The sequence below is a fragment of the Xyrauchen texanus genome, chromosome 22 (genome assembly GCF_025860055.1).
Source record: "Xyrauchen texanus isolate HMW12.3.18 chromosome 22, RBS_HiC_50CHRs, whole genome shotgun sequence".
In the NCBI taxonomy this organism is placed as follows: Eukaryota; Metazoa; Chordata; class Actinopteri; order Cypriniformes; family Catostomidae; genus Xyrauchen; species Xyrauchen texanus.
In genome coordinates, this window is record NC_068297.1 from 43,729,949 (window position 1) to 43,755,781 (window position 25,833).

At 43.9% G+C, this 25,833-nt stretch overlaps 1 protein-coding gene across 3 annotated transcripts in view; it reads right to left on the reverse strand.

The window, feature by feature from the left end:
* Nucleotides 1–25,833, reverse strand: part of zgc:113516 (uncharacterized protein LOC541449 homolog) — a 230,183-nt gene that overhangs the window by 197,927 nt on the left and 6,423 nt on the right. For all 3 annotated transcript variants that reach the window (XM_052153177.1, XM_052153180.1, XM_052153178.1), the window contains exon 2: nucleotides 13,130–13,392. In XM_052153177.1, the coding sequence (XP_052009137.1) occupies nucleotides 13,130–13,392 (263 nt within the window). The remainder of the gene's footprint in view (nucleotides 1–13,129; nucleotides 13,393–25,833) is intronic.

The following is a 25,833-nucleotide window of genomic DNA, read 5'->3' on the forward strand; positions in this document are numbered from 1 at the left end:
TGCAGCCGTGATCAGTTGATAAGAGCAAGTCATTTGTAACTGTGATAAGTGCAGTCTCTGTACTGTGATGAGGCCTAAATCCTGACTGACATTCTTCGTATATACTATTTCTCTGTAGAAATGAACATATTTGGGAGGATACTACATTTTCTAGTATTTCTGACATAAACAGGAGATTTGAAATAGGTCTATAATTAGCCAGTTCTCCAGGATCAAGTTGTGGCTTCTTAATAAGCGGTTTGATAACTGCCATTTTAAAGTTTCTTGGGACATGTCCTAAGCATAGCGAGGAGTTAATAATATTAAGAAGAGGTTCTGAAATTACAGGAGATACCTCTTTTAAGAGCTTAGTTGGTATAGGATCTAACAAACATGTTGTGGCTTTTGATGTTTTGATAAGTTTTGTTAGCTCTTCATGACCTATGACAGAGAAGGATTGAAATTGCATGTGAGGAAAATTATTAGACACTGTTTTCTGAGGTGCTATGACAGATGATTGCATAATTCCAATTTTATTTCTGATTATTAAAATTTTATCTGTAAAGAAATTCAGTTAAATTCAGATGCTGCGACATAATATCTGGTTCTGTTGAGGCTTTATTCCTAACCAATTTAGCCACAGTACTAAATAAACATCTAGGATTGTTCTGGTTATTTTCTATGAGTTTACTAAAAGTTTACTTTTCTGGCAGCTTTTAGTGCCTGTCTGTGTTACGAATGGAGGCAGCGAAGGCAGACGAGGAGAGTGGATCTAAATGCAGCTTAACTTTATTAAACAAACAAACAAATAAACACAAAGGAAAAACCCGCAATGGGAAAACAGGAAACTTAAACACGATGAAACAAAGCTGAGAACTCGGGCAGGGAACACATACCAGGCTTAACAACATTCAACGATTGACAGAGGGGAGTGAAAACAACCGGGTAAAAATACATGGACATGGGAAAACGGGAGCCAATGAAGAAACAGAACTCAAACAAGATGACAGGGCAATAAACAGAAACCAATGGCAAACTAACGAGGGCAGGTGAAAACAATGAACAGAGAACACGAAAGCTAACAAGGAGACTATGGAGCTACAAGGGTGACAAAAGTGAAAACTAAGGAACTCCAAAAGTGACAAAAATGACAAACAAAGGGCAACAGTGAGACAAGACAAGGTATACATAACAGTCTGTATCTACAGACACTATTCTTCCGTGCACCTCGAAATACATCTAGTTTTGTATTTTTCCACATGGCTCCATTTTCCGAGCTGCCCTCTTGAGAGCATGAGTGTGATCATTGTACCATGGTGTAGGGCTTATTTCTTTAATTTTCTTTAATTGAAGTGGGGTGACAATATTAAGAGTGCTAGAGAAGACTTCATTTATATTTTTTGTTATTTCATCAAGTTCTTCTGGGCTTTGGGGTTTATTTAGTGTCTGAGATAGGTCTGGAAGATTATTAGTGAAGCTATCTTTAGTGGTCAAAAGAATGGTTCTACCTGAAACATAGCGTGGTGTAGATTGAGTAAAATTTTCTGATTGCAGCATACAAGAGACGAGGTAATGATCCGAGATGTGATCACTCTGCTGCAGAATTTCTATATTATCAACATCAACTCCATATGACAGAATTAAATCTAGCATATGATTATATTTACATTTACATTTATCCATTTGGCAGACACTTTTATCCAAAGCGACTTACAGTGCAGTTATTACAGGGACAATCCCCCCGGAGCAACCTGGAGTTAAGGGCCTTGCTCAAGGGCCCAACAGTGGCATCTTGGTGGTGCTGGGGCTTGAACCCCCGACCTTCTGGTCAGTAACCTGAACCTCAACCACTGAGCCACCACTGCCCCCAGTGGTGGCTCATTATGGCGATGAGTTGGTCCTGTTACATTTTGTCTGACTCCAAGAGAGTTGAGAATATCGATAAATGCTAATCCCAATGTATAATTTTCATTATCTATGTGAATGTTGAAGTCACCAACAATTAGCTCTATCTACAGTAACTACAAGATCTGATAACAAATTAGCAAATTCACCAAGGAAATCAGAATAAGGCCCGGGTGATCTATACATTGTAGCAAGGACAAAAGACGACAGAGATTTTTTATTTATATCTGACGGTGTCACATTAAGCATTATTAGTTCATAAGACTTACATTTATATCCTGTCCTCTGAGTAACACCAAAAACTTCACTGTAAATTGTAGCAACACCTCCTCCTTGACCCTTCAGACGAGGCTCATGTTTATAACAATAACCTGGGGGAGTAGATTCATTTAAACTAATATATTAATCCGGTTTAAGCCAGGTTTCAGTCAAACAGAGCACATAAAATCTATGATCTGTAATCATTTCATTAACAATTAGTGCTTTGGTAGAAAGAGATCTAATGTTTAGTAGCCCTATTTTTATATGATGTGTATTTTTAATTAGTTTTTTTGTTCAAGTTTGACCTTAATCACATTTTTTCTAAATGATTTAGTGAGGGTATTGTGTTTGATAGTTCGGGGAACAGACACAGTCTCTATGAGATATCTAGGAGATACAGTCTCTATGTGTTGTAGTTTATGTGACCGGTGTGACGTCTCAAGGCAGCTAGCAGATGTTCGGATTAACCAGTTTGTCTGCTTCCTGACCTGGGCCCCAGTTAGTCAAATACTATCATTATTAAGACTATGAGCCAAATTACTAGAGAGGAGAGCGGCACCTTCCCTGGAGGGATGGAGTCCGTCTCTCTTTGGCAGGTCAGGTCTACTCCAAAAACTCTTCCAATTGTCTATAAATCCTATTTTCAGACACCACTCAGACATCCAGCCATTCAGTGACACTAATCTACTATAAACCTCGTCACCACATCGAGCAGGGAGGGGACCAGAGCATATTACAGTGTCTGACATAGTTTTTGCAAATTCGCACATCTCTTTAACATTATCTTAAGTGATCTCCGACTGGCGAAGCCGGACATCGTTAGTGCCGACATGAATAACAATTTTAGAAAATCTACGTTTAGTGTTAGCCAGCATTTGTAAATTTGATTTGATGTCAGACGCTCTGGCCCCAAAAATGCAATTAACAATAGTAGCTGGAGTCTCTATTTCCACGTTTCTTATAATAGAATCGCCAATAACAAGGGCTCTTTCAACATGATTCTCAGTGGATGTATCACTGAGTGGGGAGAATCGATTGGAAACCCTAACAGGAATGGGAGAGTGGTGTCTCTTTGCTGAGCGAGTATGCCGCCAAGCCGTCACCCAAATGCCCTGCTGCAGGGGCTCTACAGCTGGAATCAAAGTGTGTATGTTGCTCTCTGTACTACTCGCATCCGAAACAGTATCTACCGGCTTCTCTTTCTCACTGACCTCCACTAGCGTTCGGATGTGTGTCTCTAACTCATTAACCTTCTCCGTCAGCCTGACAAATTCCTTACATTTATCACATGTGAATCCCTCATTGCTGACGGAGGAAGCTATTGTAAACATGTGACATGCAATGCAGGAAGAAATAACATGAGTGTATGCCGTGAATTACCGCAGATTATTCGTTGTTGGTTGTTCCGGAGCGGTGAGGGTTTTAGATAAATGTGAATCCCTCACAAAATAGTTTGTTGTTGTTGATGATTGTTCTTGATAAGCGGTGCTTTGAGATCGATGCAATAATCTGTGTAATGCAGAGAAGACAAAACGGGTGTGCGCTGAAAAAATGCACGCAGTTTAATCATGATAAAAATAGAACGCGGATGCAGGTGGAATATGCACGCAGTTCAATCGTGATTAGAGAACAATAAAAGGGAAAACTCGATAAAAATGTCAGATGTTATGAATTAAAGGCTGAAAACAGATATATAAGCGATGCTAAAAAAAACTAGCAGGCTACAAACACAGACTAGCTGTGCCAGCAGCAACAGGTAAAATAAACAGATGAAACAGTAGAAAAGTGGAAAAACCTGAAACGCAGTAAAAAGACAAAGGATATAATGATGAACGCTGAATATTACGATGAACGTATGAGAATAAGAATAAGCAATGCTAAGCAGCCTAAGCAGGCTACAAACAAACTCTGGTGCAGCATGCTGTCAGCAACAGGAAGTCCAGTGACATCAGAATGACACCAAGAGTGAGTGTGAGAGAGTGCGTTTCACCTTCTGGCTTATTTGGTGACGCTATGAATGTAGTTATCACCAGGTTCCAGGAGGCAAAAAGTCACGAGGAAGCCTTCGGGCAATTCCTTCCTCACCGCACTCAGGGGGAGGGGCCATCGGCCACCCAGCCCCGCCCCTTCTAGAAGGGAAGCTCAAAAACAAAGCATGGCAAGTCGTGCTCCCCCTCATAGAGATTGGGGACCGGCTCGTCGCCCTCAGCAGCCCCCAAAGCAAGACCTCAGGGCAGTCATTTCTAATATGAAAAAACCCTGACGGTCTTGCACCCAGCCTTGTGGGGGTAGCACCCCTCGGGATGGGGTGCATGTATCATCCACTTCTACCCTCCCAATACCCCCATGAAACCTCTCCATTCCCGCCGCCTCTGGTGTTTCAGGAGTTAGAGGCTTCCAGCGAAATGTTGGGTGTACCGTTGTTTCCTGCCTTATCCCCTCAACAGTAAGTGTCAAAATTAATACTCATCTCAGAGAACCTGGCAGGGTGGAAAATTTCATTCTGCCTAGCCCTATCACCCGCACATTCACAAAATACATGGATGCAGCACTGGCTCCTTTGCGACTCCGGGGCATCCGCATTCTGAATTACATAGACGACTGGCTGATACTAGCACAGTCTCAAAAACTGGCAGCTCAGCATCGTCTTAGCTCATCTGGTTTCTCTGGGTCTGAGACTCTCTCCCACTCAGGGAATTAACTATCTGGGCATTGTATGGAATTCGATCAGGATGTGGGCACAATTGTCTCCTGCTTGAATCGTGTCCATTCAGAACACCCTGAGCAAAGTCAGGCTAGGCCAAGGTTGCACTGTTCATCAGTATCAACGAATACTAAGCCGGTTCAGTTGTGTCTCAAAGCCAGGGGATTTCATCCAAGGGCCAGTCCCCTAAGGCTAATAAGGTTTATGCACTGCACACTTCGTACCCTTTCTATGTGGTTCAGACCCCAGTTCTTTACTTTGGGTCCCACTCTAGGTGCGTCTTGCCGTCGCAAGTTGCTAACGACAGATGCCTCCCTGACAAGCTGGGGAGCAGTCTTAAGTTGTCATCCAGCTCAAGGGGAATGGGAGGGTCATCAGCTCGATTGGCACATTAACTGCCTCGAGTAGATGGCTGTATTTCTGGCCCTGAAATACTTCCTCCAGCTTTTGAGAGGCTGCCATGTCCTGGTGTGGGTGGACAACACAGCAGCAGTCTCTTACATAAATCATGAAGGAGGTCTTCGTTCACGCCAGATTCTCCTTTGGGCCCATGGCAAGCTCTTGTCAGTCAGGGCAGTTTATATCCCTGGATGCCTGAATGTGGGAGCAGATTTACTGTCCAGACAGAATGGAACAAATCAGGGTGAGATTTTACAGGGCAGAAGTGGACCTCTTTGCCTCTCAACAGACAGCGCAATGTCCCCTCTACTTCTCTCTGAGTCACCCAGCCCCCCTGGGTCTGGACGCGATGGCACATACATGGCCCAGAATGCGCCATTATGCATTTCCCCTGGTTTCTCTGCTCCTGGGAGTCTTGGCCAGAGTTCACCAGCAAGGGTCTTGCCTCTTACTGATAGCGCCATGCTGGCCGAACAGGGTATGGTTCTCTGAGATAATGTCTCTCCTCGACGGCTCGCCTTGGGCGATTCCAGACAGGAGGGACCTTCTGTCTCAGGCACAGGGGACAATATTTCATCCCTGGCCCAAGCTGTGGAACCTTCATGTTTGGCCCCTGAAGGGTACCAACCGAGGGACACTGGACTTTCACCTCAAGTTATTGAGACCATTCTAAGTGCTAGGGCTCCCTCTACTAGAAGAAGTTACGCCAATAAATGGGGTGTCTTTGAAAGATGGTGCAGTGCACATAATGCAGATCCAGTTAACAGCCAGATTGTTTCAGTACTGGACTTTCTGCAGGAAAAATTTTCAGCAGGCACATGCCCTTGCCGCACCTTGATTGACGGGGTGCCATTGGGGAGACATTCTCTGCTCGCTCGCTTCGTTCATGGAGCCATACGACTAAGCAATAGTCCTTGAAGGTCTGTTTGAGGCCCCCTAGAGTCAGCGTCTGATAAACTTCTGACTCTCAAGATGTTTTTTTATGGCAATTACTTCTCTAAAAAGAATTGGGGATCTACAGGTTCTGTCTGTTTTGCCAACCTGCTTAGATTTTGCCCCAGGAATGGCTAAAGCAATTTTGCATCCTCATCCTGACTACCTGCCTAAGGTAACTTTCTAGACTATACATCCGGTCACTCTCGAAGCCTTCTGCTCCCTGCCGCTTACAACGCCGGAGCAGGAAAGACTTACGGACTTTGTTCAGTCCGTGCCCTTCGGACTTATGTCCACCGTACTAGCCAGTGGCGTAAGTCAGGGAAACTATTTGTTAGCCATGGGAGCCGCAACAGGAGGGCAGCCGCCACCAAGCAGACAATGTTGCATTGGGTGAGGGACGCTATTGTCCTGGCCTACGAGGCACGCGGTCAAGTTTTGCCAGTAGGTATCATGACTCACTCTACCAGAGGGGTCGCCTCCTCTAAAGCCTTGGCTAGAGGTGTCCCTCTGCAGCATGTTTGTGATGCGGCAGGCTGGTCCTCTCCACACATATTAATACGATTTTATAGTTTGGATGTTCATGCCACTTATGTCCTTGAGTCCTTGAGTCAACATCACAAGCTCATGTCTGATATCTCGCACTCTTGTGAGTACAACTACACAACCATAAGGGGTCCGGACATCCACAGTGCGGCGGCGTGGGTATTCTCGTTCCCAAACTGCTAAATCACCACAGCAATGTGTAGCTTTTTGATAGGGAACGTCTCGGGTTACTTAACTGTAACCCCTGTTCCCTGATAAAAGTGGAACGAGATGCTGTGCTTCATTGTCACACTGGGATGCCCCAGGACTGCTCTTCAGTAAAAATACCTGACGATGCATCTGTGACGCATCTATTTATGGCCCTGCTACAGGTGCATCCAATGATGTCATCAGCAGAGGCTATACATTCTAGTCAATTTCATTGACGTGTTGCACACATATTCACAGCTGGTCACACCTAAAGTTGTTCCCAAATATCTCAAAGCACTAAATCAACGCAGCATCTCATTCCACTTTTATCAGGGAACAGGGGTTACAGTTAAGTAACCCGAGACGTCCCCCTTTTTCACTCACTCGACGTTGCGTTGATTGTAGTGACACAAGGGGTCCCACTTCAAAACGCCATTACCTACCCATGTTATGTGACTGCCAAGCCAGGTGCTGTGTGCTAGAAGCAGCTGGGTCGGCTGCACGTAACCCTCACCAACGCCCCCAATGAAAGGTGTCATATACTGCTCTTAGGTTCCCAGCACCCATATGGGAACATGCAACATGATTTGTATGGGAGCCAGCTGACCAGCCGTGCCTTTTCTTGCCTCTCTCTATGTTTCTCATCATAGAGTTAAAAATCTTAATGCTATAGACGCGTCGGGGAAGGCCTCCTATTCTATTCCTTTTCTTTCAGGGGGAAAAGGCCCTGCAGAGACCACAACCAGCCCAGACTGGGGGAGGTAACTTGTGACTAATAAAGACAGAGGTTGTCAAGCCACCCATGGACATGGTGCGGTGTTAGATCCTGCCTGACAAGGGAGAAGTTGCTACAGACACGGCGACCGGGGGCAGCAAGGACTGCCCAAGGGAGATGCGGATCCTGCCAGCAGGGGGACCGTATCGCATAAAATATATCACAGGGAGTTGCCTGAAGCGAGAGCAATGCCTGTGGAGCCCAAGCCCAACACGGAGCACTCGACTCGTGGTGGGTCTGGCGGTGAATTCCTCCACTGAATTCGCCGGCCAGAGAGCTAGGGAGGAAGAGCATCCAGGAAGCGAGAGCTAAGTAGTTAACCTGGGAAAGAAGGCGCACTGGATCAACTTGGTGAAGGGCGCAAGGTGCGAGCGGAACACCTGGTCGGCTGTTCCGTATCACCGAGTTCTACCGCCTCAGACCTGACAAAATACGGGATAAGACCGACTCAACCCTGAGGTGGTAGAATCTAACAAAAGTGTTGGATGTTGCCTAGCCTGCTGCTCTGCAGATGTCTGCTAGGGAGGTGCCAGTGCCCATGAGAATGCCACACTTCTCGTAGAGTGTGCTCGAACCCGCAAGGGGGGGCACAACCTGGGTGTGATAGGCTAGGGGATAGCATCAACAACCCAATGAGCTAACCTCTGTTCAAAATCCAGGCAAGTGTCTCTGACAGAGAATGCTTGCAGGCCCCCAACCCTCTTGATGGAAGCAAGCGTGATCAGGAGGGGCGTCTTCAAGGAGAGGGCTTTGAGCTCAACTGAATCAAGTGGCTCGAAGGGGGGGTCTCTGAAGGCCTGTGAGGACCACTCAGAAATCACGGGAGGGGAACAGGCTTGGCCAGGAATGGTTCAACCTCCGGGTGCCTCTTAAGGAACCTGATAATCAAGTCGTGCTTACAAAAGGGACTTGCCATCCAATGCTTCATGGTGGGCTGCAATAGCAGCAACATACGGAAGAGCACCAAAAGCTGCCTGGGGGAGCTCTGGCTTGGTTGATCGTGTCTACGATTGTAGGTGGTAGACCACTTAAGTCTTCTGCGTCCTTCCAGGGGCCAGATGTGGAGGTTACAGAGGTCTGGGTACGGTGCCAGAGGGTGCCACGTCCCTGAGAAAGGAGGTCCTTCCTCAGGGGAATTTGCCAGGGAGGTGCTTTCGCGAGGAGCGTGAGATCCGAGAACCATTTTCATTTCATTTATTTTTTATAAAGCACAAATAAACACAACAGAAGTTGACCACTGTGCTGTACAAATGAAGAAGTATAAAACAAACCACACACAATACAGTAACAGACAATAAAACACTAGGTTAGGGTTTAGCGAAAGTTATGAGTGAAATGCAAGAGTTAAAAGATAAGCCTGTAGCTTAGATTTAAAATCATGTACAGACGTTGCAGACCTCACAGATAAAGGAAGACTATTCCATATCCTAGGACCGGCCACTGAAAATGCACGATCACCTCGCAACTTCAATCTCGATCTGGGATATGACAGTATAATGCTGTCTGAGGATCGCAAGGCTCTTATTGACTTTTTACCTTTACAAGATCTGACAGATAGGATGGTGCCAGACCAGTCAAAGCCTTAAAAACTAGCAGCAAAATTTTAAATTCAACTCTATAACACACTGGCAACCAATTTAAAGACAATAATATCGGAGTAATGTGTTCTCGTCTACTGAACCCCAGTTAAAAACCTGGCTGCGGCATTTTGGACCATCTGAAGCCGTGACATGGAGGATTGGGGTAATCCAATATATAGTGAATTACAGTAGTCCAAACGAGATAAAACAAAAGCATGTGTGACAGTTTTAAGATCATTAAAAGATAGAAAAGTTTTAACTTTGGACAGAAGTTTAAGATGGAAAAAACAAGACTTTACTACAGAATTTATTTGTTGGTCAAACTTGAGAGATGAATCAAAAAGAACTCCCAAATTTTTCACAGTGGGTTTGATATAAGAGTTTAAATAATCGTAGTCAGTAGTCGGGTTTGCTTTACCCACAGAGGGGCCAAAAACAATTGCTTCAGTCTTACTCTCATTTAAGTGCAAGAAATTCAAGGACATCCAAGATCGTACATCAGTTAAACAGGCAAGCAAAGTTTCTAGGCCTTGCTTGTCATTTCGTTTCAAAGGGAGATAGATTTGGGTGTCATCTGCATAAAAATGAAAAGACACTCCATGCTTCCTAAAAATTGAGCCCAGTGGTAGCATGTATAGTGAGAATAAAATGGGAGCCAAAATAGACCCTTGAGGAACACCACAGTTAACTCGTGCTACAGATGATACAGCGCGACCAATACCCACTGAAAATGTTCTATTGCTAAGGTAAGATCGGAACCAGCTAAGGGCAGTTCCTTGAATGCCCACACACTTTTCAAGACGTGATAAAAGAATGTCATGATCAACTGTATCAAATGCCGCACTCAAATCTAATAGCACCAAAATTGCTGAGTTCCCAGAGTCAACGAATAATAAAATATCATTTAAAACTCTTAGAAGTGCTGACTCAGTACTATGTTTTTTCCTAAAACCAGATTGGAATTTTTCTGCAATATTGTTTGTTTCCAGAAAGCTCTGCAATTGCACAGATACAGCATTCTCTAAGATTTTTGCAATGAAAGGTAAATTTGAGATTGGCCTAAAATGTGATAAGATAGTTGTATCCAGACCTGGCTTTTTCAACAATGGTTTCACCATAGCATGTTTGCAAAAGGATGGAACAATCCCAGAAAGAATGCTCTTATTTATAATTGTTAGAATCCAATCCCCAACACAATCAAGTACCAATTTAAAAAATTGGGTCGGAACAATATCACATACAGAGGTGGTAGGCTTCAGCTTAGCAACTGAATCCATTAAACCCAGCAATGTGATCGGCTCTAATGAGTTTAGAAGCTTAGTGGGAATTAAAAAATCAACAGGGTCATCAGTACCAGGAATGATGGACTGTCTAATTGTATCTATTTTATCCTTAAAAAATATCAAAAAGTTTTCACACAAAGTTGAGGACTCAACTAATTTTGCCATTTGGATTAAAAACAGAATTCAAGATATTAAATAAAGCCCTGGGACTATTTGTACTTTTACAAATTATCTCAGAAAAATAGTGAGATTTCGCAGCTTTCACTGCTTTTTGGTATGTCATTAAAGATTCCCGTAGAATGTCATAGGATACTTGAAGTTTATCCTTTTTCCACCTGCGTTCTGCCCTTCTGCAGGCTTTTCTCAAACTACGGGTATTGCTGTTTAGCCATGGTTCTACATTGTTTTTATGTTTTCTTAGTTTCATAGAGCTAATAATATCTAGAACACTAGTGCATAAATAATTAAACGTATTAAGAAGCTCGTCCACATTTAACGCATTAACAAGATAATCTGAGGAAAGCAAATCACAGGTCTCTTTGAATGGTACTGAAAAATTTTCCACCGAGGTTGGAGAAAAAAGGCCAACACGTGACCATTTTTCAGGTCTAATAATTTCAGTAGTGTGGCAAGAAATATCAGCAGTAAACATTATAGGCCTGTGATCCGAAAAACTCAAATCACCTATATGCACATCTGAAATAGAAAGGCCATGTGTCAACACCAGGTCTAAAATTTGACCCTGTGCATGTGTTGGTTCTTTTACCCACTGGACAAAATCACATGCCTCTATGAGACTAGGAAACTCTTTCACTAACACTGTGGAGTCACAACAAACATGAATATTAAAATCACCAACAATTAAAATTCTATCAAATTTAGGGGTAATATCCCCTAGAAATTCTGAGAACTCGGTGATAAAGTTTTTATTTGTTTTTGGTGGGCGATAAACCACTGCCACCACCAACGAGTTCATCGAGTCCAATGCAAAAATTTGAACTTCAAAACTTGTGAAAATGTCAATTTCTAAGATTCGGCAATAAAAACTGTCTCTAAAAACAGATGCCAGTCCTCCACCCCGGCCAGACAAACGGGGTGAATTAAAAAATTATAATTAGGAGGGTAAGTTCAGAGAAAGGACTATTATCTCCAACAGACAGCCAGGTCTCAGTCACAAATAAAAAATCTAAGTTGCCAGAGTTTATAAAGTCGTTAAAAATAAACGTCTTGTTTCCCAGCGATCTTGAATTTACTAAAGCCATTTTAATCGAAGATGAGTCACAGACCTGTTGCGAGACGATGTGCGGTGCCCGACAGAGTGGACGAAGATGATGATAATCCACCCCACCGCGCCGAAGACGCGGTGAGCGGCGACGGCGAGACGGCACTGACGAAACCGCTGACAAATGTACAATCCATTGATAAGGAATTTCCAGAGAGCGCCTTGAGATGTAGAGGCCGCGATCCAACTCCGGCCACACAGCATCCAGACGAGGTTGACAGACCAATCGAGAGGAGGCCAGGCAAAATCTCAGCCTAACAGCAATGCCCCCACGCTTTCCTCTCCTCCTACGCCGCTTCCTCCAGGAAAACGCACACGGCACCCGGCGCAACCATAGAGGTATGTTCATCAAGAGGGGTGGAGGTGGTAGGCTGAAACTCGGACCAGTCGTATCCTTGATCGCGTAAAGCGATATAGTAGATCTAATATTAAGCAGCATTTGGCGATCGTATATTAACGATGTGGCCTCATTTTGACTTATTAAAGACGCGAAATGTATAAACACAAACAAACCAAGAAACAAACGAAAATAGCAGAGGAGCTGACGGCATGCCATGTCAATCGGCGCCATCTTCACCCTTTCCCCAACCGTGAGTGACGGTGAGTGACGAACCAGGTCCGAGTGGGCCAGTAAGGAGCCACTAAGGTGACCTGTTCCTCGTTCTCCCTGACCTTGCATAGCACGAGTGCAAGAAGGCTCACTGGGGGAATATATATTTTCTCTAATAAACAAAACAATTTTTTTTTTTACAAATTTGTTAAATGAAAAATAAAAAACTAATATTTGAAAGCTTCTTTAAATGGTTTTAAAGATATTTGTTTGGAAATATATAAGCTCCAAAAAAAAAAGGTAGAAAATTATAATATTCTGAATGAACATTAGTTGGCTATCTTGAATGATGTAAAAACAGTAAAAAAAAGCACTGTCTATGCTAAAGAGTGAAATGCATTAAATGTGCAAGATTAAAATCCTAGAATCACCCCTGATTTGAGCGCTGAGCCTATTTTTGCTTTGCAATATACAATGAAAATGCACTAAGATAACCATTTAATCTTTTACTTCAGCTTTTGATAAAGTAATGTGTAATACTGGAGTGAAGTTCAGACCCATTGTTTATCATTCTCAGTGGCTAACATCCGATAATCATTTTATCAAAAAAACAAACACCCTTGATGCTGCAATGGAAGAAATTTGAATAAAAAAAAAACAGAAGCAAACAGAAATGCACATACAAATATAATTAACATGCATGAAATATGGTGTTGTGATGTTTGAATGCTCCGTTTGCACACCTGTAAACAGAAGGTTGTTTGAGTAGTGTGTCATCCATCACAACTCCTCTGACAAACTCATAACAGATGCCATTGGTGAAATTGCAGTACAGCTGAGGGCCACAGCCATGTCTGTGCAGCACCTTGAACATCTCCATCTCTTTATCTCGGTCCAGAAAAAGCTCTGTCTTCTGCCCATAAACCCTCACCAGTACAACAGGATCTTCGGTCATAGAGCCCACATAACAGCCCATTAACTGGTTGGTAATGCCCTCAGTGAAAGCCTGGGTTCAGAAAAACATGATACAACAGAGTTTAATGTAAATATATAATATACAGTATCAGTAGTGTAGTCTAAGGCATACGCTGAATGCTTACCTATATTTAGAAGGATTTTGCATATGCTTACCTAAACTGAGTGATTATACGTATGTCCGAGTATGTCAGAGCAACGAGTAGGCTTTTAATCTGTAGCTTTTCAATCTACAGATGTGATGCCGCATGCAGCACAGTTTAGTGAATTGTGTGTGTGTGTTTTAAGTGTATAGAGATCCTCTTCAAGGCCGGTTTCACATATCCTCTGTGAACGGGGCATGAGCAAGACGTGAACAGCACATTTTAGCATCTCAGAAGCATGAGCAGATAGTTTCGGCGTGTAGTTTTGGTTCACACATCCTGTGTGAGCGAGGTGTAAGCAGAGCATTTTCGTTTCGGTGTCCATATTAACAGATTACACCATTCCCACTGAGTGTGAGTTGCAAGGTGACGTGTCCCAGAAGCGTCCCAGACATGGCAGTGAGTGGATAGTCTCGGTTCACACATCCTGTGTTTTTGAGGAGACAGCTGATTGGCAAGGAATTCATTTGCATATTTGTTTACACTGCATGCTTAAGCTCGTGACCAAGGTGAAGTTATCGCCACTGTCATCTGCTATTATACCCTATATTTATAACCTATAGTATTTATAAGATAGACAGACAGACATTTTCTATTGCCAGGTAGTCTCAGTGTTGATTGTACTTGTATGTCGTTGTGATGTCATTACTTTTTGGAGAATTTCAGGAATGAAAAACACATGCGCAGGTTATTTTACGTCCTGAACGAGTGCGCACCCGAGTCCGAGTTACTTTCACGTTCACGCGAATTGTGCTACAGGTAGTCTCAGGTTCGGTACCGTGGTGTGCTCCCCGGTCCGCATGACAGCTTTCACATTACCAATTTTTCATGCGAACCGTTCTCTGTTTCAAACTAAACTGCCAGTGTGAAAGCACCCTAGGTGCACGTGACTGCCCGCTGTTGTCCTTAAAACAGCAATAACCACAGCTTATTATGAACTGCTTCCCCCTCTTCTCTCTCCCCTTCTCCCCTTCAACAGCTCAGGACCAATACAAAAATACAAGATTTATATGTAAAAATATAACAAATACCATGAAAACAAAGAATGCAACTGTATGTGTTTGATATAATTTAAGAGGTTTCTGTATGACTGGTATAATGGTCTCTTTCCCATGTCGGTAAAATGAATAGTGATGAAGTTATAAGGTCTTGGCCAAATACTGTATAATTCTGGAGGCCTATCCCCTTCATTGACCTGCAATTTAAATGATCTCATGTATGTCAATAAGGTTAAACTCTAGGAAGTCAGAAACCTATTCACCCCCAATTTCTCATTGTTCAAAGGATTTGGTACACAATGTATTCTGTCTGGATATTTAAGGAAGGTTGGCAAGGAACTTGGGGAGTCTGTAGTCAGATATCCCACACTTATCGCTGCGTGTCATTTTCTATTGCCAGGTATGTTCTGTGGGGGGGGGGGGGGTACGTACCTAGCATGGGAGCAGGCAACACCAGCCGCATGTTTTCTCTCCACAGAGTATTAGTTCTGGCTGGGGCCATCTAAAGCTATTATATGCATCAGGGAAGGTGTTCTTTTCTGTTACTATTCTTTCAGGGGGAAAACACCCCACGGAGAACACATCCTGCCCAAAGGGGAGGTCAACATGTGGCAATACAACATGTGGGCTCACCAGCAACATATGAAAGGGGCATGGTGGAAGGTCCTGCCTCAAAGGGCACGAGCTCTACAAACACGGCGGCCATGGGCAGAGAGGGTAATGAGTAATTAAAGGAACCTGAGTAATCGGCACCTGTGGAACACCTATCCCAGTACAGGGCATATTAGTACCCATAGTGGGTCTGGCTACAAACTCCTCAGTCGAATTCACAAGCCACAGGGCTAGGGAGGAAGGACATCAAGGGTCCACGACTTCGTGAACTTGATTGGGGGTAAAAGCACATGCGTTCGCCTCAGGGGAGGGGAAGGGCGCTATATGCAAGCGATACGGCAGTTGTTCCATATTACCAAACTGCAAAACCGGAGATTGTAAAATCTCGCAAAGGTACTGGATGTTTCAAAGCCTACTGCTCTGCAGATGTCTGCGAGAGCGGTGACATGGGCCAGTGCCCATGAGGATGCCACACTCCTTGTAGAGTGTGCTCGTATTCCCAAAGGGGTGGGCACGGCCTGGGCCTGGTATGCCAGAGCAATGGCATCCACGATCCAGTGAGCAAGTCTCTGTTTGGAGACAGCATTCACTTTCTGCTGTCCGCCAAAGCAGACAAAGAGCTGCTCAGAGTGCCTAAAGCTCTTCGTGTGATCCAAGTAGGTACGCAAAGCACGCACCGGATACAGCAATGACAGGGTTGGTCTGCCTCTTACTGGGGCAGCGCTTGCAGGCTCACCACCTGATCCCTGAAGGGGTTTGTGGGCCATAGCCCAGCTAGGGTCTCAGGATCATGTGAGAATCTGCCGGACAGAACTCCAGGCAAGCGTCTCTGACAGAAAACAATTGCAGGTCCCAACCCTCCTGATGGAGGTGAGCGCAATCAGGAGGGCTGTCTTTAAGGAGAGGGCTTTCAGCTCGACTGACTCTAGTGGCTCAAACGGGGCTCCACAAAGGCCAGGGATGATGTGGAGAGATCTCATGAGGGGAAAAGGCATGGCCTGGGAGGATTCAGCCTCCGGGTGCCTCTGAGGAACCTGAAGATCAGGTCTGACTTCGCCAGTGTGCTCTCCGATGTAGCGATCAAAGACTCATCCTGCTCACAGTCCCTGAAAGAGTTGTCAGGCTGGCCATGAAGCGGGCTGGTCTCATTTCGGATCTAGACAGGAGAAAACGAGCATGGTGGGGAATGGGAGGTCTGCGGGGATTTACCCGGCAAGACCGCACCCATTGAACTCCCCAAATCGTCTCCAGTGCCAGCCAGGCCGGCCACATACCCGTGGGTAGAAGGCACAGCTAGAGTGGCTTTCCCCTTTGGAAGGAAAGCCGCGACAGCAATGTTGCCATGGTCATTTTCTTACAATAAGGACATGAACCATCCACAAACGGTGCCTCAGTGTGATCACTGCCCAAACACGTGAGGCAGCTCCCGTGGAAAGATAACGACCGCATCACACAAAGACAGAAAGGCATCTTTATAAAGATGTTCAATATCAATGTGTGCGCTCTAATAGAGAAAATATACTCTTTAACAGGAATATACACTCTTTTAGCACTGTCGAAGCACCCAGGGGTGAAATCTGCACTCGTCGTGCAGAAAGATAGAAAGCTGCTGGAAATGCCCATATATCGAACAGCATATGCTTCTTAAGAGTTGAATGGAACAGCAGTAGTATTCAGCTCGCTGATAATACAACCGTTCGGCTCCGAAGAAAAAATCTGAATGAGAGTGGGCATTCCTTCTCCTTTTATACCCGTATGTCCGGGGGAGTGGCATACAAATTCCACTCTGCAGTTCTCATTGGCATTTTCTCAAAAGAATAGAGGTGTTCGGGGCTCTCAAGAGCGACCTCTAATGTCACTACATCGACACAACGTCAAGTGAGTGACAGAAGGGGAACTAGAAGTATAAAGTTTACTATAAAATGTAGGGATGTATTTACATATCCGATTCAATATTTACAGTAAACTCCATCAATGTTAAAAACAGTTAGAGCTTTCCTCTTACAATTTATTTTTTCAAGCACAAAATAGCAAGAATTCCTTTCTCCTTCCTCTAGCAATTTAGCTTGTGATCATATGAATGCTTCCTTGGCTAAGTCCAAACAAATGTCATTCATTTGTAAATTTATACTCATTAACTCTTGCTCATCTTCTGAAAGTTTATTTTTAGTTAATATTACATTTATCCGACTAGTTCAGATTAAATTTTATTCTTGGTGGCATTTATTTCCTTTCTTATCTTTGTAGCAATGTATCTAGAATTTTATTTGAAGTATTTCCATTTGTCTTTATAACCATAATTTCTATAGGTAAATAATTCTTAAGCAAGACTGTTAACATTATCGGTAAACTTGTCATCCTTCAATAAAACATTATAACATTTTCAATAACCCCTCTATTCAGACTTATGTTTTATAAAAAAAATTGCTTATGGTCTGATAAGGGAGCAAAGGTGTCACATCCTCCCGAACTGTTCACACTAGATCTCCTTCCCCTGAGTATTAACCCATACCAAACTATATTTCCCAGAACCCACTTCTTCCTGCCATTGAGTCTCACACCTTTCGCAGACATGCCATTTATTCATCAAACTCCCAGTATATATAATCCCTGCTTAAATTTCACTTCACTGCAAAATCTTGCCAATTCACACATTGTCTTGCATTTCTGAGCGTTATATTTGTCTACTGCCTGCCTTTGTTGATTATTGCCTGTCCCTTGGATTACCCCTTTGTTTACCATCGATTGCCATTAAACTCTGCACATGGATCTTCCATCTGTGTCTGCCTCTGACTCATGTCAGAAGACTGTATCAATGTCAGATCCAGCAGAGTTTTTTTCTCTTCAAACTGCTTTCATGTTACAAGCTGAACAGGTCACCACTGTCATCTGGGACAGCTTTCCTCCACCATGGAAGAGGTGTTAAGTTATTTGCACACCTCTCCCCCAGCCTGAGGGAGTGAAATTTAAATGCCCAAAAAATAAAGCCCAGCAGGCTTGCCGTAAATTCAGTTGTTTGGCAGTCTATGTATGCCAAGTTTTTATGGTCAGTTCATACCAGAAACGGTTGTTCAGTTCCTTCAAGCAGGGATGGAGTTTGCCATCAGGAACAGAGCGTTGGGATAGAATCGCTCACACAACAGATTCAGAAGCATCCACCTTCACAATGAATTGATGAGATGGGTCAGACTGTATCAAAACCAGAGCTGATGTGAACAAATCCTTAAGTTTAGGCTTGATCTGCTTCAACAGTCCAACGAAAAGGAGTGGAAGATGATGTGAGCTTGGTGAGAGGTGTGGCCACATGACTTTAATCCCTGATGAATCGACGATAAAAACAACTTGAAGATTACAAGAAGACATTTTGGAGCAGGGCTGGAACTAAATTCTGTAGGGCTGCAGCCCTCCAGGAACTGAGTTTGACACCCCTGCACTATGACCTCGAACAAGATATACCCAGATTTGAAAGGGACAAAATACATTTCGAAGTTAGAGATTTTCCCTTCTCCAAAGCCAGTGAAAGTATGGAGTATGTGCCAAAAGTTGCAAACTCTGCCTGCTGATGAAACAGCCAACCAGTGCCCCATGATCCAAGTTTTAGACAGGGAAGGAGGTGTCCAATATGTGTTCAGACCATGGACATTCACTGACTGCAAGGAAGTGGCACAGAGCCTTCCCGACGTCAACCAGGTGGGCGGAGAGGAGTTTGGTATACAGTTAAGACAACTAATGGCACAGTTCAGACCCTCAACGTCTGAAATTCAACCGCTGTTGGGGACACAAATGGGACTGAAATGGGGCAGAATTCAGGGTTACTTCCCTCTTTGTGAAAACCACCCATATAGAGAAGACGAAAACAGCCCACACAACATGGCAGTGAATTGTCTGGTGCGTTGACTCATAACCGCCTTCGTTAAAAGAATAGACCTGAGAAAGATTGCTGCCTACAAACAAGGGTCCTCTGAACCAGTGACAGAATAGCTGGTGCACCTGACACAGGTGCACACTGCTAACTGAGGCATAGCCAAGTCACAAGACCCCACCAATATGTCACCATGGGAGGCACATCTGTGAGTCATATTCCTCGAGGGCCTCAGACCTGACATTAGTGAACATGTTAAAAACCACTGTGACACTGGCCGCCTGCTAGACATAGAAAATCAGGCATTGCATACTGAGAAACTGTTGAATGAGAAAACATAGAAGAAAGAAAAAGCCACTGCTGCCAGACTGCAAATGGCACATTTGCAAGTTTACGAAGCAAAAGCCCAGCCCATGAGAGGAAGAGGGCGTGGACGAGGCAGAGGCAGGGAGAGGGGCAGAGGAGGAAACTAGGGGTGGGCATAGGCACTGCACAGCAGAGGTAATGCAGATGGATGTTTCAACTACGGGGCAACAGATCACTGAATCAGAGACTGTCCAGAGCCTAGAAAGGACATTAAGGAGCACCCGCAGCCACATATAAATCAAAAGGAGGACTGACTTCCTGAGGGGCCAAGGACAGGGGATGGGGTAAGTCAGATTTAACACACACACACACACACACACACACACACACACACACACACACACACACACATGAACACACAATGTATGCAATGCTTTCCAATTCAGCCTATAAACTTATGCCTACCATCAGTTGGAAACAAACCAAATATTTTTCTAGTGGATTCCGCTGCCACAGAATTTGTAATCATGAACAAAGAATTCACACCCCCTCCCAAATTTTGTGGTCGATACATTCGAACGATTGGGGTGACTGGTGATTCAGGAAACGAGTTTTATAATGTGCCACTTTTGATCGAAGATGCTCTGAAGGGCACCAAAAAGCATTCATGCCAGTTTGAGGATGAAATGTCGCGTTATTGTGCAAACCTCTCTGCTGTACTTTGTGATATTCATAGACATGTGAAAGCAGAGCTCCCCAGGGAGACAAAAGGGAAATTGCATGACCTGGAGCCCAGAGACTGGGTGGTGGTAAAGGATCACAGGCAAAATTATATTTACTGGGTGTACTGGCAGTAATTATATTGACCCTTATCATGGCAACATGGATTTATGATTACACTGGCCTCCAGTTCAGGGACGAACGAGAAATGGCACTGTTGACAGATGGACTACGCAAAAACGTAATTTGGCATTGGATGAACTACACAGCATGTAGCTTGACCAAAAATGACTGTTTGATATGCCATAATCCTGGGTATATACCAGTAGTAATGCCAATTCCACATGAAGCAGGCCACGACAAGTGTATCTATGAATGTGCCCTATGGGCAATACATGTTAACACCTCTGTCAAATGGATGACCAGTGGTGGTTCCTGCTCCTCACTAATAGATAATGATGGAGGAGAGATTCCACCAGTGGTCAATATGCCTGGCATCCTGCCAGAATTCAGACCCATGTCAGATTATTTTTAAATCAGATTAAGAACAATGCAGACATTATTTCTTACACATGGTACAACCAACAACGATTGGTCTCCTCTGTGTTAAACAGACTATTGCATTAATTTCAAAGCACTGCTTATTAAGAACCACCATAACAACATACAGTTGCGTTAGGGATTCACATCGATCTCAAACCCTCGCCACTAAGGAACAACCAACCACAACAAACAATTGTGGTAAGTCATGGCACCTGCTCATGTTATTGCTTCCTACATTGCATGCCACATGTTTACTATAGATTATTCCATCAGCAGTGAGGGATTCATATGTGACAAATGTAAAGAATTAGTCAGGCTGATGGAGAAGTTTAATGAGTTAGAGACATGCATCTGAATGCTAGTGGAGGTCAGTGAGAAAGAGAAGCCATGAATGCATACAGTACAGCAATCAACCCACACATTTTGTTTCCAGCTGTAGAGCCCCTGCAGCAGGGAATTTGTGTGATGTCTCGGCGGCGTACACGCTCAGCAAAGCGTCACCACTCACCCGTTCCTCTTAGGGGTTTCAATTGATTCTTCCCACAGTGATGCACCCACTGTTCACTGAATCATGTTGAAAGAGCCCTTGTGCCCTTATTGGTGACTCTTTGGTGAGGTTTATAGTAGATTAGTGTCACTGAATGGCTGGATGTTTGCATGGTGTCCAGAGAATAGCATAGGATTTATTGACAATTGGAATTTTTGGGGTAGACCTGACTTGCTAAAGAGATACAGACTCATTCCTCCAGGGAATGAGTCTGTATCTCTAGTATTTTGGCTCATAGTATTAATAGTCATAGTACATCACTAACTGGAGCCCAGGTCAGAAAGCAGGCAAACTGGTTAATCCAAACATCTGCTAGCTGCCTTGAGACATCATACCAGGTCACATAAACTACAACACATAGAGACTGGATCACCTAAATATCATACAGAGATGGTCAACCATTCCCCAAACTACCAAACACATACCCCTCACTAAATCATCTAGGAAAAAGTTTGATTAAGGTCAAACTTGAAAAAAATTTTTTTTAAGATAAACATCATAAAAAGGTAGGGTTACTAAACATTAGATCTCTTTCAACCAAAGCACTAATTGTAAATGAATCTATTCCCTCAGATTATTTTTGTAAACATGAGCCTCGTCTGAAGGGTCGAGGAGGAGGTGTTGCTAGAATTTATGTTTTTGGTGTTACTCTGAGGACAGGATATACGTTTTTTTAACTAATAATGCTTAATGTGACACTGTCAGATATAAATAAAAAATTTCAATCGTCTTTTGCCCTTGCTATATTATATAGGTCACTCAGGCCTTATTCTGATTTCCTTCGTGAATTTTCAAATTTTCTATCAGATCTAGTTGTTGATGTAGATAGACAGGTATAAAGGGAGGGAAATGCGTCTGTTTCATTCAGAAATTTTCTTTGGAGCCGACTGGTTGTGTATGCAGCGAGCTGCGAGTCACACCCTGTTCCTCCATCACTGAGAGCGATTGCTGTTGGATCTGTTGGCGCATATCTGCGGCTTTCTCTCTTCTATGCACGGCAGTGCAACTTTGCCCCTGGGGGCTTCGACAGCGCAGTTAAAATAGTTCATTTCTCTAAAAGAGTTATTTCCTCTAAAAGTAAATTGTAAATGGTCTGCACTTATATAGTGCCTTTTTAACATTAACGGTATTCGAAGCACTTTACACTGTGACACTTTCACCCATTCATACACACATTCATACACCAATGGCGGCAGAGCTGCCATGCAAGGCACTAGCCTGCCATTGGGAGCAACTTGGGGTTCAGTGTCTTGCCAAAGGACACTTTGGCATGTGGAGTCATGTGGGCCGGGATTCAAACCACCCATCCTGCAATTAGTGGCTGACCCACTCTACAAACTGAGCCACAGTTGGACAGAGCAAATACAAAGCTGGCATTGAACGTCCATTTCAGGACACGTCTTTATAAAGATGCCCTTCCACCCCTGTGTAGTTCCTGGATACGGTAGTGTGCTCTCCGCTCCTGATGGCCAGAGACGCTGTCTCGTGTGTCTGGGCAGCGATCACACTGAGGCAGCGTTTGTGGATGGCTCATGTTCTCACTGCGAGAACATGAACAAGGCAACAGCGGCTAGCCTCACAGCCAGCCTATCTATCCTCTTGAGCCAGATGAGCTCGCCGCTGCATTGGAGAGCTGTCCGGCGTCTGATGCGGATGACTCGACTGGGCTGCCGCCTTCGGGCCAGCACGCCTAGTCTGAGGCTGATGCCCAAATGTCCAACATGCTATCCCGGGCCGCCGTCAGCATTGGGCTGGACTAGAACCTGCCGCACACACCCTTCTCCACCCGTCACAAGGCCTCTCGCTCATCCGCTCTCACAACCCTCGATGGCGGAGCAGCCCATGGGTACACGGCGGTCCCCCAGGTGGACAGAGCGGTTGCGTTCCACCTGGTGGGGTGGCCACGTTCTGTAGGATGACGTTTTCACTGACCTCGAAAGCCTACAGCGCCACCGGACAGGCCGCTTCCACCCTGCATGCCATGGCCCTCCTGCAAGTTCACCAGGCCTTTATAAAGATCTGCACTTAAAGCTCTGCAATTGGGGCATGCAGCTGTGGGCCGTTGGAAAGGGGCCTGCACTGGCACATAAACTGCCTAGAGTTGTTGGCTGTACTTTTTGCCCCGCAGAGGTTTCTCCAACTAATTCAGGTCAAACACGTCTTGATCCGATCAGACAGCACCACCACGGTAGCATACAAAAATCACTGTCCCCCTCCATTTTGAAGGTGCATGTAGCAGCTATTGCGGCCCACCACGACACAGTAGACGGCACACTCACAGGGTCCGAGCACACTCAACAAGAAGTGTTGCGTCCTCATGGGCACTGGCCAGGGGCACCTCCCTAGCAGACATATGCAGAGCAGTGGGTTAGGCAACAACAATTTTACAATCTCAGGTTTGAGTCGGTTTTGTCCGAACAAAATGTATGGGATGTATTAGTCACACCTTGGTAGATGATATGTACTTAAATGAGTACAAACTCAGATTCAGCATTGTATCTGCAGGACAACTCGGCTTGTTATCTCTGATAATAAAGTCTATCTTCTGGCATCAAAACTCCAAGTCTTTGAGAGTGATTTTTCACAGAGATGGCAGAATCGACAACAGTCTCAACCTTGGGACTTCTATTCCTAGGTCACCAGAGCTGGCCAGATCCAGCTCCATTCCTGCTTCGTGTCTGAATGAGTGATGATGACTAAATATTACAAGTTCCTGCCAGACATCTTTTCAGTCTATTACGATGGACTTCAGAGGATGAACTGATGCCAACTCCAACCATAAGACATGGGATACATCATATGCCATTGCCTGAACCCTGGATTTAGGATGGATCTCACTGAAGTTACCAGCCAGTTAAACTGTGAAGCACCTCACTGAACCACTTGGTCTAATGATGGACTACACTCTTGAAATGGAATACATAGATTATCAATAAATTGCCAACAAAAGACTTCATAAGCCAACTAACAAAGGACAATGTATCTATGTGAACTTCTGCAGTTAATCCAGGATGGACTTCCTAGACATAAGTCATTAATCTTACAGTTCTTACAAAATCTTTGTTTAAACACTGGCCCTTAACACTTACTTAGTTTAATTATTTTAAACCATAACTTGCACTATACATAATTCAGTAATATTGGCATTCTATTCATGATGTTAATAAGAAGGAACTGGCCTCACAGTGAGCCTGGTTTCTCCCAGGGTTATTTTTCACCAATAACCAACATCTCATTTTCTCAGAGTTTTGTGTTCCTTGTCACAGTCGCCTTCGGCTTGCTCATTGAGTCAAGTCAGTTATTTGTATAGCGCCTTTCACAACACACATCGTTTCAAAGCAGCTTTACAGAAGATCAGCATTAACAGACGATAAAACTGTAATGTCTATAAAGTCGATGAATCATCATTGTGTAATTTATATAAAATACGATTCGTAATCGTGTTTAAAAATAATTAAATAATAATTGTATTAATAACCCCAGTGAGCAAGCTGTAGGCGACTGTGGCAAGGAACACAAAACTCCATAAGATTAATGGAGAAAAATAACCTTGGGAGAAACCAGACTCACTGTGGGGGCCAGTTCCCCTCTGGCTAACATTATGAATGTAATGTAAATATTATTATGTATAGTTAAAATCATGGTTTAAAATTATTAAACTAAGTAAGGGTTAAGGGTCAGTGTTTAAACATCGATTGTGTTTGAACTGTAAGATTAATGACCACAGTCTTTGAAGTCCATCTTGATTAATTGCAGAAGTTCACATAGATGCAATTGTCCTTGTTAATTGGCTGATGAAGGCTTTTGTTGGCAATAGTTAGTCTATGCATTCCATTTCTAGATCGTAGTCCATCAATAGACCGAGGTGATGCAGGTTGGAGTTGGCATCAGTTCATCCTCTGAAGTCCATCATAATAGACTGAAGTGATATATATGGCTGGCACCGGCTGCATTTAGTCATCATCATTCAGCGACATGTAGCAGTGGAGTCCAACATGAAGCAGGAATGGTGCTGGATCCAGCCGGTTCTGGTCACCTCAGGATAGGAGTCCCGAGGTTGAGACAGGGAAACAAATAAAAAGATGTAAGATTAGATGCCATTAAATTTATTGCAGAGTTAGAGATCATGATCACGGTTTCTGGTTCCGGCAGACCCAACTAAAGCAGCCTAATTGTGGGTTGGAGGATAAATTAGGTGTATGTCTGGCTAAATAGATCAGTCTTTAGTCTAGACTTAAACTGAGAGAGTGTGTCTGCATCTCGAACAGTGTGCAACAGTCACCGCCTGTCACAGGGTTTATTTTATTCTAATTTTGGGTATTATTTGTTTCCTAGCCACTAGGGGGATACAAGAGGGCACATTCTATGAGATATAACAGGAAGCAGTAGAGTTTGTTCAGGATGTAGCTCTTGCTCATCCACTATGGATACGGTTAAGTGTTTATGACCTGACCCCTGCTTATACTGCTGAAGTACTTCTCTGAATAATTTGCTGGGGAAACCTTACGACTCTCCAAACAACTAAGCATTGGACAACTTTCTAATTCATCTCTATTCACCTTTGCATGTACGGTAGGACTACCGATAAGACTGGTTTCTTTCATTTCCAGAACTGTTGGGGTTCGGGAACTGCAGAGGACTGTGTTGGACATTTTGTTACACCCATATGTATAGACTGGCTCATAAACGAATTCTGTCTCTGTATACAGGTGTATGTACTGTGGTATTTTGGGTATTTGTA